The sequence below is a fragment of the Leptidea sinapis genome, chromosome 35, assembly GCF_905404315.1.
Source record: "Leptidea sinapis chromosome 35, ilLepSina1.1, whole genome shotgun sequence".
Taxonomy (NCBI): domain Eukaryota; kingdom Metazoa; phylum Arthropoda; class Insecta; order Lepidoptera; family Pieridae; genus Leptidea; species Leptidea sinapis.
Window position 1 is genome coordinate 7,826,395 of NC_066299.1, and position 13,007 is coordinate 7,839,401.

General features: G+C 30.2%; 2 protein-coding genes across 2 annotated transcripts in view; one reads left to right on the plus strand and one right to left on the minus strand.

The window, feature by feature from the left end:
- Positions 1-5,705, minus strand: part of LOC126975195 (uncharacterized) — a 27,434-nt gene extending 21,729 nt beyond the window's left edge. The window contains exon 1 of the mRNA XM_050822964.1: positions 5,498-5,705. Within this exon, the coding sequence (XP_050678921.1) occupies positions 5,498-5,529 (32 nt within the window). The 5' untranslated portion in view covers positions 5,530-5,705. The remainder of the gene's footprint in view (positions 1-5,497) is intronic.
- A 678-nt stretch (positions 5,706-6,383) lies between these two features.
- Positions 6,384-13,007, plus strand: part of LOC126975223 (probable JmjC domain-containing histone demethylation protein 2C) — a 95,897-nt gene continuing 89,273 nt past the window's right edge. The window contains exon 1 of the mRNA XM_050823017.1: positions 6,384-6,638. Coding sequence (XP_050678974.1) covers positions 6,483-6,638 — 156 coding nt within the window. The 5' untranslated portion in view covers positions 6,384-6,482. The remainder of the gene's footprint in view (positions 6,639-13,007) is intronic.

Genomic DNA, 13,007 nt, shown 5'->3' on the forward strand with positions numbered 1-13,007 from the left:
CACATTAAACCATTCATATGAATAAGACAAATTTACTTTATTTTGAAATATTACAAATTACAGGTATTGTAAAGTTTTCACTTTCTTCGCCCACCAATATTGAAACCACTTTTAAAAATTCTCTTAAGGTATGTTTATACATTATACACTCAACTACAAAAAGTTTGATTATTCTATGTAATCTTATCAATTTTGGAAAATAAATAAGCAAGAAATAGTTTTCCTTTATTGATCGTAACATTTTCATAAAAATATCAATAATCGTAACTAGAATTAGATTAATTAATAAGATTGTATAAAAATACGCAATTATTTTTATACTTTTTAGTGCACGTTATGGTTTTGGAAGGCGGTTGTTATTTGTTAATTTTTTTTTTTATTTATATAAGAACTCGCAGAAGTTCGAGCCACAAAAGTAGTAAAAATATCGATATTCATTCAAAACAAGCTGCAGCCTTAAATTTTAATTTGGAACATTTTGAAATATCACGGTACTTTTTAAAGCTGTCCTTAACATTTTCAAACGAATAAAAAGATTTTCTTGAATTATTTTTTCACAACCTCCTGTCTTTCTCTAGCCCTTTTTGAAAATAGGTTTATAAATTAAAATATTAGGGCCATCTAACGGCTTAAGAACTTCATGGCTTGTTAAAACCTGAAGGTGAATTAATTCTGAGACAACACTATTATTTGTTGCCAAATTGTTTGAACTAGATGTATGTATTTGCTTTATGAGCATTTGGGATTATGCCAGTGACAATATATGTAATATATGAAGAAGGTAACTATTGTGTAATAATATATCGATTAGTTATATTATTAATCTAAATAATAACAATAAACAGTGGGGGGGGGGCTTTAGCTTATACTCAGAAAAAGATGAAAATAATATTAGTACACAAACCAATAAAAAAAATTGGGATTTTATTAAATTAGGATTAAAACGGTTGACCCTGGAGGCCACCCTGCAACTTCCAGCTAATTCCATAGTTTTTGTGTGAAAACATTACAAACATACATACAAGACCACAAATGTTTCTTCTTCATAATATCAGTTTACATGTAGGAAACCTGTGTTTTCAGCTGCGTATGGTAAATTTTGTCACAAAAATTCTTATAATGGCAATTGGTATAAATTAGTACTTGTACACGTACAGCAAACGAAGGTTAGTTCATCTGCATATTATAATGCATTTTGCGACCCGATTTCCGACCAACTTCACAAAAATCAATATTTAAGGCTAGTTGAGAGGTATAAAGTATAAACTAATAAAAAATCCTATCCACATTAAATTTGTGTATTGAAACAAACTCAAAAGAATCTCTTTAGGTTTATTGTCTTCTCTTCTTCTCGGTCGATACAGATTGTGATCGGACGAGATTGTCAAGAAGGCCCAGTAGGAGCATATGTAATGCCTCACAATTTCTCTAAATCTCTCTGTGAGACATCATTCATGCTCGCGGCCACCCACAGCTGACATGATTTGATCGGTCCAACACAGGTGACCTTTCAAGCGGTCTAATGCCTTCTACTTTACCCTGGACGACAAGACGTTCTATGGACTGGTTGGTTCATCTCGATACGTCTCCAAAGAAGGCGAGTATGGGGGAGGTCATTTATAGTGTCGCTAAGTACGAGTAACAGCTATATTAGAGCTTCCAGTCTCGTAGTATTGAGGTATGCTAGGCCCTAAGTTGCTTTTTAATCCATCTTGTAGTTGTTTGGGTTTGGATCATATTCTCACTGTCATAGGTAAGAGATGCCACCTTATGACATGTTGCAGGCAAGCTGCTTGTTTTGTCACTTACTGTCATAAATTTGTAAATATATTAAACAAAATAATATAAAGTTATAACTAACAAAGTAAATATTTATTTAAGTAACATTATATGTGTTTGTCCACTATAATCTAACAGTATGTATACTTATTGCAGGTATAATACAATCATTAATGTAACTAGTTCAAATAACATACTTAGAGCTTCTACTGAATCGTGATATTGGTGTGTCCCTTCACCACAAAAGCAACAATAGGAAGAATAGAAAATAGGAGTTAAAGCCAATGTGTCTTATAAAGTTTTAAATCACTTTTTGAAATTGGATTAATGTGCATACAGGTATTCATTGGGGACATAATAATTACTAAAACCATTAGCTTGTTAATATCAAACACACAGAGAACTAATGAGGTTATCTACTACAATGTATTTTATTAGGTAATTAAATTTATTCTGCTCCATATTATTTCAAGTTAACATAATATAACTCAAATCAATCAAATCGAAATCAGTTTATTCAAGTTGGTCAAGGAAATAACACTTATACTTAATTGTCAAAAGTTTTCTTTTCTTTTTACATTTACCACGACTTTGGAAAATGTTGAGCTTTAAAAAGAAGAAGTGACAAGAAACTCATTGCCACTCTTACATCTGTATTTGTTCTACATCATTTTACAAATCAATTCAATTACAATATAATATTATGTAAAGTGATGCAACAAAAATACTCAATTGTTAATTTAAAAGAAATATTTATTTATTTACTTATAGCCTTTATTTTACTAAAGTAATAAAACTGGATTACTTAGTCCATTACATTAATTGAATGAAATAGCAGGAATATATTAATGTTGTGATAATGGTCAAAATATAATATATACAGTGGGTATGCCAGGTGACATTTTGAAACAAAATACATTGGATCCTATTTCTGTATGGAGTGTGGTTTTTTTTGTGGTCACTAAACAAAACTAAGCTGTGATAACTTATGAAACATTAAATTAAGTAGTCTATAAAGGCTACTGCAATAATTTTAAGCACCTGCATTTTTGTTAAATTAAACAATAAAGTTTTTTTATAACATAAACATTACAAATCAAAAATATATAGTTTTATTACTAGCCTTATGTCAATATTTAAATTATCAGCCTTCAACTGTCAACACCAAAATGTACAACAAAAACCGGTTATGAGAGAGACCTACTTTCAATTTGATATTTTTGACTGACCCTTGAAAGTTACAGCTTCAGAAATAAAAATAAAAATCTATGACTGTGTTGCTAGCATGTACCATAGAGTACTAAAAGTTATTCTGCATATACAAATATGATACTTACAAAAAGGATGTTTATTTATTATAAAATGAAAAAAAAAATATTAACATAAATGATAAAAAAAACTATCTGATTTCCTGTTACTGCTGTGCTTTATATTCAACACTTAGGCTGAGATTTATTGAGCCTACTTAGACTTTGCTCAGATTTTACTTACATAAAATTTTGCTAAGTTGAAGCTTAGGATAATCTTTTATTACATTTTTATAGACAATTGACATCTGAAATTATGCTGAGCTTAAGCTAAGACACCCCAATGCAAAAGCCAAGTTCGTGTTTAATTACACTCAGCTAAGTTTTATGTGAGTAAAATATGAGCATAGTTTAAGTTCACTCTATATATCTCAGCCTTAGCCACAGACCAACATTTGGCTTTACAGCTTAGCATTTTTAAAAACCTGCATAATTCATTGATACTATAATTGCTTAAGCTATCAGCTGAAAAACATAATCAGAGGAAATATCAAATGGGCTCAGCTTGATAGAAATAAAAATTAACTATAGCAATGAATCCCAGAACAACAGGTTCATTTCATTCTAGTACCTGAGACACACTCCTCAGTCCTCATGAGAGTCACTGATTAATAAAATATCAAAGGATCCTGAATCTCTTCTGCTAACCTTTATTATAATTGCAAGAATTATAACCAGAGAAAGAAATCTGTGGCAGATTCCTATTCCTAAACAGTTGTTAAGAGGAATGAAGCCAGATCAGAATATTGCAAGTGTTTTTGATCTATAGTGACAATCCTTTTAATTAAATGTGTATAATATTATTCTATATACCAAGTACTGTTTTAATTTTTATACGCTTTTTAATAGCTTCACCTGTATGTTTGTATCCGACTTTAAACGGCTAGATTTCGTTCAAACTTTGTAGATTTATCGAGGACCAATGACATTACACTAATTTGATAAAAAAAACTAAAAAACACGCTTTTTATAGAAAACCGAACTAAAAATAGTAAATAAATTTAAATTAAGTGTTATAGTGTTTAAAATTTCAATAAATATAAATTAATAATAGTGTGAATAAAAAAAAAATATTTTAAAAAAAGCGTGGGGTGCTTTTTAATATATTATCAAACTGATAATCACTCTACTCATATCTGTCAATAAAATATTTATAACTATTGACACCATGCACCCCACACTTTTTTTTAAATAAAATATTTTTTTTATTTATTCACACTATTATTCATTTATATTTATTGAAATTTTAAACACTATTCTTAATTTAAATTTATTTTCTATTTTTTAGTTCGGTTTTCTATAAAAAGTGTGTTTTTTAGTTTTTTTAAACTATTATTTTTATTCAGTAATAACATGAAAAGGATTAGGTGTTTTTTTGTAGAAATCTATTTCTATTTACTTAAAATATTATAAATTAATTATTATTATAATTCCTTTGTCCAGCAGTGGACATCTTCGGACTGAAATGATGATTATTAATTATGATCCTTTGTGTACATTCTGCAGTTTCACTAAATTACTTTGAAACAATATTATGATTAAACTTTACATTAGGCATCCTCATGAACTGTTGACTTGCCAAACACTCTCATTCTAGCTTGGAGAGTCAACAGCGCCTGAAGGGGAGGAGAAAACATGTTGAAATGAATTTATGAAACTGAACAAAAATAAGTTCAAAGATCATAACTTATATCAGTTTCTATAGCTGTTAAATGTGATAAGACCTGATCAAGATTTTATCACAAGTCTTTTATCATATAGTAACTGCTCTATAAGTCTTATTGACTCTCAATTGAGTATTTTGATGAAATCAACCATAAAGAGAAAATATTTATATTATAGAAAAATATCCATTTTGATAAGTACTTGGCATCTTTGAGTTGTTTTTGTGTCTTAGTGTAAGTAATGTGTGAGCTGCTTGCTAAGGGTTCTCTGGTTAAATTTAAAATATTTATTATGTATATAATTACATACGCAGTTTAACAAAATATTTAATAGAAGACTTTAAGTAAAACACTTAAGCTAAAAACAATAATTATTTTGGTTTAGGAATCTTATGTAAGTATACTAAAATATTCATAATTATTTAAAAAATGATATTTTTCTAATATACTTATTACTCATTCTGTCTAATATACTTATTTCTCAACCTTAATATTTGTTATTAAAAAATTAATTTAATGTAGTGTGTACCACTACACCAATCAGCTGATTTTGTCACATTATAATAATATTATTATAAATTAATTAACGGAGATTTACTTCTTGTCCTATTCTATTCGAGAGGTTAAAAACTAAAAATTATAAAAAACAAGTGCAGTCTTAAAAACAACAAAGGATTTTCATTTTAATTAAAAATTGTTGCGTATGAATATAGGCAATAAAGAAAATATTATAAAAGCAATACTTACATGACCAATCGTGATATTATCGAAGATATCATATTAAAAATAACATAAGAGTATTATTTAAAAGACATTCAAAACATAACATTACAATACACAACCCAACAAAAGCATTAGTTTGATAATTCAATGTTCAAACATAAAAGCCACCATATTGTAAGTATACATCTGTCAACTGTTTTACTTTTCATCTAATGACGACTGACGTACGCACGTACTAGCCACTACTTCAAAGTTAAGAAATCGATATGAAATCTTTGTCTGTGGCAGTTCTTGGTTGCTTGGTTAATATTATAATAAGCCGTAGAAATAAAAAATAGCCAATCAGATTTTGACTGTCGAAGATTCAACCAATTTAAAGAAGAAACTGATCAAAAGTCAGAAAGGCGTTGCTTTATTATATTCTTAAATAGTATTTTCAAATAATTAAAAAGTTTATGTTTTCATGACTGTATTAATTATGTATGTTTTTTACACTATAAAATGTCAATATTATCCTCTTTTTATGATAAATCGTATACATACTTTCGCTATGGTTTGAAAAATCTACAACTAGAAGATGTCAAATCACTAAGATAATTCTGACATTTTGTGGCAGCTGCCAGCAAGCATCAGTTGCCAAAACTCGTAATAACAATGCTAAAACAAAAAGCATACGGAAATCGTTAACATTCTATTGTACACACATAGCATTCTTATTTTGTTGGGTAGGCAGAGCCAGCTATAACCCGTATCATTTAAGTTGATATAAGATTTTATGTATTCTTACGGTCGTTTACAAACATTTCTATTGAGTGAGATTACTGTTGCTTTTCACGTCAGTAACTTGTCATTTTCTATTTTGCCAGAGCTGTTTTTGTTTGATGTTTTTCTTTAGTCGTTTTGTATTTTCTCCTACGTTGAACGTGTAGTGGAGTGTGTTAAGCGTTCGAGAGTTATTTACGACGACTGTGTAGTTTTTACTGTGAATAATGTGATAGTGTATATCGTTATGGCATTTAGATATCGCGAAGATTTAGTTGGCAAACGATTTCTATCAGTGAATGGTGTAACAAAAATAAATGTGAATAAAGTTTCCGAATGGGGATGGAAAGCTGGTGTGATTAGAGCAGCTTCTCATAAAGATAATAAGAATAAGGAACTTCAGGTAAATTTCTATCAGAAGTTTAAATTATTATTTAAAAATACATTACGAACCATAACTTATTTTTTACGTCTGTTAAAATATATAACTTTGTTTTTATTTATTCTAGCTTTAACTTTTTAAAGTTTTTTAGTTAGGGTAGATGCAAAATCATCAAAACGCGTACCTACTAATTGCATATTAAGTAAACATTTATTTTATAAAATAAACAAAACGTGATAGTTAGATGATAAGACAAGAGAAAGTGGTCCGTAATTACTGCCTTACTAAGGTCCTACCTACCTATACGTAGCAATTAGCAAACACTACAAAGTTCAAACTTAAAAAGTTACCAAATACCCATTGGCCATTATCAATAAATAACAGCAGGTAAAATACGAGTCGAAATTTCGCATCGGGGATTCCGTACCTACAAACATAATATTCTATTCGTTATTAATATCTTAGGTACCTACCTAGTTCATGAGCATGTCATATAACTTTTCTAGACAATGTGCTAGCATTATCTGTGATAAACTAAGCTCTCTAGCTATTTAACAGTCAATAAGTCTTTAAATAAATAAATCAACATTACAGGTACCTATGATAAATACTGTTATGTATTTAACTTTCTACTAGATATAGGATCTATACTCCAGAAGAAGAAAACTTTCGTTGAAGAATAATTGCTCTGCGTTTCACTTTTTTAACGACGTTTCACTTTTTTTTTTTGTAAATTCATCAAATGAATTTAATGAATATACAAAAGCCATTGAAATATAATTAAAAGCTAAGCCTACATAAAGAAGGTACCTAATATTGTTATTATGATAGCAAATCAACAAACGCAAAAACTATCATTCATGATATTTTGCTTACCTTTTTTTTAATAAAATAATCCATTTTCCATCTCTTTCTTCTACATCGTTGTATCCTGGAACCAGGGGTGTGCACATCACATGGCAATTAGGCAGTGCCTACCTTGCTAGAAAACCAATACGCGCCCCTGCCTGGAACGTTGGAATTAGAAAATGCGTTAGGTAGTTTTTGAGCTTGTCGCTCTCAGACAAGATGGCGTGTATAATAATTATATACGTCACATCTACGTTATTCATCTGTTTTAGGCATAAAAAGGCAGGAATTTATTTTCTCAAAATTGATTCCTTTAGAATTCTTTTTGATGTCATTTCTAATAACTACTAGATACTACTACCGCTTCGGCAACAAATGGCGCTCTGAGAGAGAAGAAGCGGCGCAAGAAACTCTCCCAGCATTCTTTTTTTGCGCTCTTTTCAATAAAAATATACAATATTATACAATCATTTCTATCGCTATAAAATAATCACAATCTAGTCCCAGGCTGTCCGATCATTTAGATATTCAGCAGTGGAGTAATAGGATTTACGACAGAGCCATTTTTTTATAAAAAATTTAAATTTATTTTTAGATAATGCCTGAACAGTGGCTTGGACTTTATTATAGAAGTGTATACATTTAACCTTAAAGCTATTATGTATCTTATGAAGCCTACTCGAATTAGTCACAAGCAATCCCTTATTTCTAGGTCAAAGAGAATTCGGAAAAACAGCTGATAAGGGTTGCGGGATGTATAGTTATATAATGCTAATTCATTTCTGACTTCACATAGTCATTAGAGATGACCTAAGGAATGTCTGGTTCGAAGCATAGTATACCCATAAAATTCACCGTGTATATTAAAAGCAGTACTTACTTAGATATTATGAGTTAAATTTTCTTTATTAAATAATGATGTAAAGTAGTTTTTTAAATAAAAAATTAAGTGAGTGCACGTGTGACTTCATAGAGTACTGATTGGGACGCATTTTAACAGTGCGCAACGCTTACACTTGCGCACAAGTGACATTCATTAGCCTTCTTTTTTCTATTCGTGTTCTAAACGATGTTCAAAGACTGTAAAGTTAACATTTAATAAATGAAGAAGTGAATATATTTAAATTAAATTTATCTTGAATGTAAAAATATTAGGTACATTTAGTGAAATGAAAAAATAGTGAGAATACTCATACAATCTTAATACAGGCCATCCTTTTTACATCATTTAAATACAAACCTGCGGAACCCTGTTTTTTTTTAATTCTGGAACATAATCTTAGTCTTTATCTTGGCAATCGAGCGACATACCGACCCGCCCGATTTGGCGGCAAGAATCAGGTCAATTTAAGATTACGTTTATTTCGAAAATATTACAATATTATTACAGTACAAGTTCAAAATATGTTTCTAAATCTAAATTGTATGTTATTTACATACTGGTAGCAAAGATAGTTAAACTAGTATGAACTGTTTCATTGTGTATTTTTCAATCTTCAATTGCCAAATTTATAAAAAACATCTGTCTCATATAGGTAGGATATACTTAATTTTATAATTATATTAGACTGTTTATTATCGTCTAGAACCTACACTCGAACCAGAGTTTCTAATTTAAGTTAAAATTAAAACTTTAAACTAAATTTAATTTGTTATTCCCATTAAAAAAACTTACCTATTCCGGATATTCTTTTATTAAAGATAAATATAATATTTAACAATCAACTGTTGTTGATTTCCTCTAGCGTCACTTGCACCTTGTATCCATAAATAGGTAACAACAAAGATATTTAACGCCTACCTACCATATATAGCTCAATGCATAATTTGTAGCAAATTAACTTGTAATTCTTGTATATATATATACATCTATTAAGGTACAGCCGAAAAAGTCTAGTCTATTAATTTTGTATTGGAATTTGGAACAAATAAATGTAAAAATGTCGCCGTTGTAACCAACCAGTACTAAATAATATTTAATAAATAAAGAACAAAGTAAGTCAGTATACTGATATGTATAATTATGGTAAACTAAAAGAATTATTATCAAAAATAAACACATACGTAAACCAATATTGTATATATATATACATATGGCGATGCACAAGACTCATGAGTCCATTGACCCCGCTCTCACCGTTCGATGCACCGGCCGTCGTACGCAACGCGTTCTTCGATACCCGTCGGGCGGTTGGCCGCTTTTGAAGTTTAAGAAAAAACTAGTATAGATAAATAAAATAGAGATAAAAATTGGAATGCTGTTTAAACAAAATTGTTATTAATGGTGTTTTTTGAAGTAATGAAAGTTTTCAGATTTTTAACGACTATTATTTTGAATACAATTAAAATGAAAAGCATAGCAGTTTTATTTTCACGACCGATGAATGACGGCGCACCTTGGACATGGTACCTAGCTTGTTTTTTTTTAACTGAAACGATAATAGCAATGCACTTGTTTCACAAGCTATTTTTACCCGTATCACATATCACACACAGCACACCATACAATCAATGTGCTCCTTAGAGATGAGGTTTCAATACTAGTTCTGGTATTAGACATTATAATAATATGTATAATTGCAATTCTTTATCATAAGTTCATGTTTTGTATTTATTCAGATTATTTAGGCGTGTAGTTCATATATTTATAATATCTATATTGTCTTATTAATAAACGCAATGTAAAGTTACTCCAAGATTAAAATTACTTCTCCCTGTCATGTAATTCTGTAGTGACAAAGGAAATACGATAAAGACAAAAAGTTTTAAAGCCTGAGTAACTTTACATCGCGTTTATTAATAACACAGATAATGTATTGTCACTTATTACGGTTAATGTTTTATTTAATTTACCTCAAAAACTGTAATATTAGAAGAAGGAAACGAGCAAGTAGCTTTCCTTGTGTAAATTAAACAAACCAATCGTACAAGGGATGCGTTTTTGAATCGGAGCTCTAGAGTCTATCTAGACTTGAATGCATTTTTGCCCCACCGATACGACATAGTCAAAGAATTGTACACGTCTTAGATAAATATCATAAAAGATTAAAATATTTTTATTTATTTACCTAAATGCTAATATCGTTCCGGAACGATACGACATGGGTACCTTCAAATAAAGCGCGTACACCTTCCTTAAAGGCCGCCAACGCTCTTGTGATTCCTCTGGTGTTGCAAGAGAATGTGGGCGGCGGTGATCACTTAACACCAGGTGACCCGTACGCTCGTTTGTCCTCCTATTCCATAAAAAAAATGCTAATAACACTAAACATATACTATAGCAATATAATCTTTATCTAAAATAATTATTGTAAATCGTCAAACCTTATGATTGTTTGTTTATTTGAATAGCAAATGCAAATCATAAAATACGCACATAAATTTCGCACCGGAGAATATTAATGGATCGGAAATAATATTATGGTTGTATACGAAATAATGTGACGTTTATCTTATGTAGTACTTAATACAAAATAGTAGTGAATATATGGGTAGGTATGAATACATTTTATTGTCGCCAATTATCTATTTCTATTGCATAATACAAAATAATGCATGAAACTCTTAATTCCTTTTCATACAGCACCATCTTGATATGTAGGCAGTAAACAAAAGTGTGGAAGAAGAAGACCCTTGGTTTTTATCATTTCCTTTGCGATGAGATAGTATACGCGTGGACTCAACCATCAACCATCATCAATCCGAACTGTGAACACGAGAATGTCGATCTAGTGTATTTATTAATCGAGCTGGTAATTAGCAGTCTGAACCTGTAACGAACTGGCTATTAACGTTTACAAAATGCTTTGAAAGATAATCGGTTTCATTAGGTATCATGGCTGGAAGGACTATTACGTAGGATCACGTAGTATATACATCCTATTTGGGAAGGCCCACGAGAAATATAATAGATAAATATATATACTTATGCAAACTTATTGCAAAGAATTACTGTCACAATAAGTTCCACTCGCAAATTGCTTTCCGACAGAAAGTATTTAGATTTAATACTTTTCAGAGTATTAAAACTGTATTTTTACCTACTTTGTTTATTTATATAAAAAATTTAATTTTTTACCAAACAAGTAAGTAATATAAAAATTCGGTTTAAATTTTATGTGCGGTTAAATGCTATAAAAAGTAGTTAAATACTTGAGTATCACTCGAGTAAATCACAGGAAATACAAATTGTAGCGATAGTAAAGAAGTTAAATATGTGTTTTCAAACTACCCCATAACGTTTACACTCTGAAATAATAGACCATAATATTTTTACTGGTAATAACCGTTAAATTTAAAACCGGTTTCAAGCTTTGCCGTTGAGTTAAAATGCAATTAACAGTTATTATTTTTGTTTACCTATCGAACTGCTATCACAAAATCGAAAGGCAATCGACTCGATTGCGCCTGCGGTCGCTACTCTTTGGTCTTTGAGTCCTCCAGATTCTAAACCATGTCGCTTTATAAATAGACGAGTCTACCATTGCATTGCGTCTCTCCCGCCGAGTTCGAGAGTGAGAAATCACAGACTACTTACGAACAATGATTACGATTGTTTTGGTTTCCTACCTACATCTTTCACTGAGTTCTTTGATCGGTTATTTAATAGATAATAAACTTTGTTCATACTTGCTATCGAATTTTGAATCTTTGAAACATAATTTATTGTAGTTTTGTGAAGATAATTTCTGAGACAGAATACAAGAAGTAATATTTCACGTGAGGTTACCGAAAAATTACCGGGTCTGTACTCTGTAGTAGTAAAAATAAAAGCGCTACAAATCCTTTCTTATAGTCGATGTGAGAGAAACGAGATAGAAAATAATATTAGGATTATAACCTTTTGGGACCTTTATAACACTTACGTGTTTTTATAAGAGATGTCGAACCTCGGTTTACATTTGGTTCAACCGATATTCTGTAGAAATGCCGAACATTCAATTTATAATCACAATAATTTATATATTTGTTAATCAAGTAACTGCTGTTATCATTTTGCTTTTTGACATTTCAACCTTAAATTATTCATATAAATAAATCAAATTCAATAATTTCTTGAATAAATTCAATATGTGATATTATAATATTTTGATAATCACCGAAAAGTATATAACATTCGGCCGAATTTTTGATTTTTACAGAATGTTCGGACGCAGTTCGTATTCGGTCCGAACCACATTCGACACATCAGTAGTGTTTGTATTTATATTTGATTCTAGTATTGCTGACCCAAAAACGACACCTTATAGTAATTAATGATGGACCGCACCCACAGTATTGCTTATTAGATGATGAGTGGTGTCACTTTTGCTGTGTGGGCGATGGATATAGTTAAATACGAATGGCAATTTGTTTGTTTGCATTAAGCCTCAACAAATCAACCGATACTCATGATGTATCGCACCCACTTTCATAGGAGCACAATGGTTATTGTATATATAGGTTGATTATTTTTTTATTCAAACCAAATAAATCTTATAACTGTATATTTACAATAAGTAGGTACTATGATTACATTAAATTAAAACTATCATTACGGGG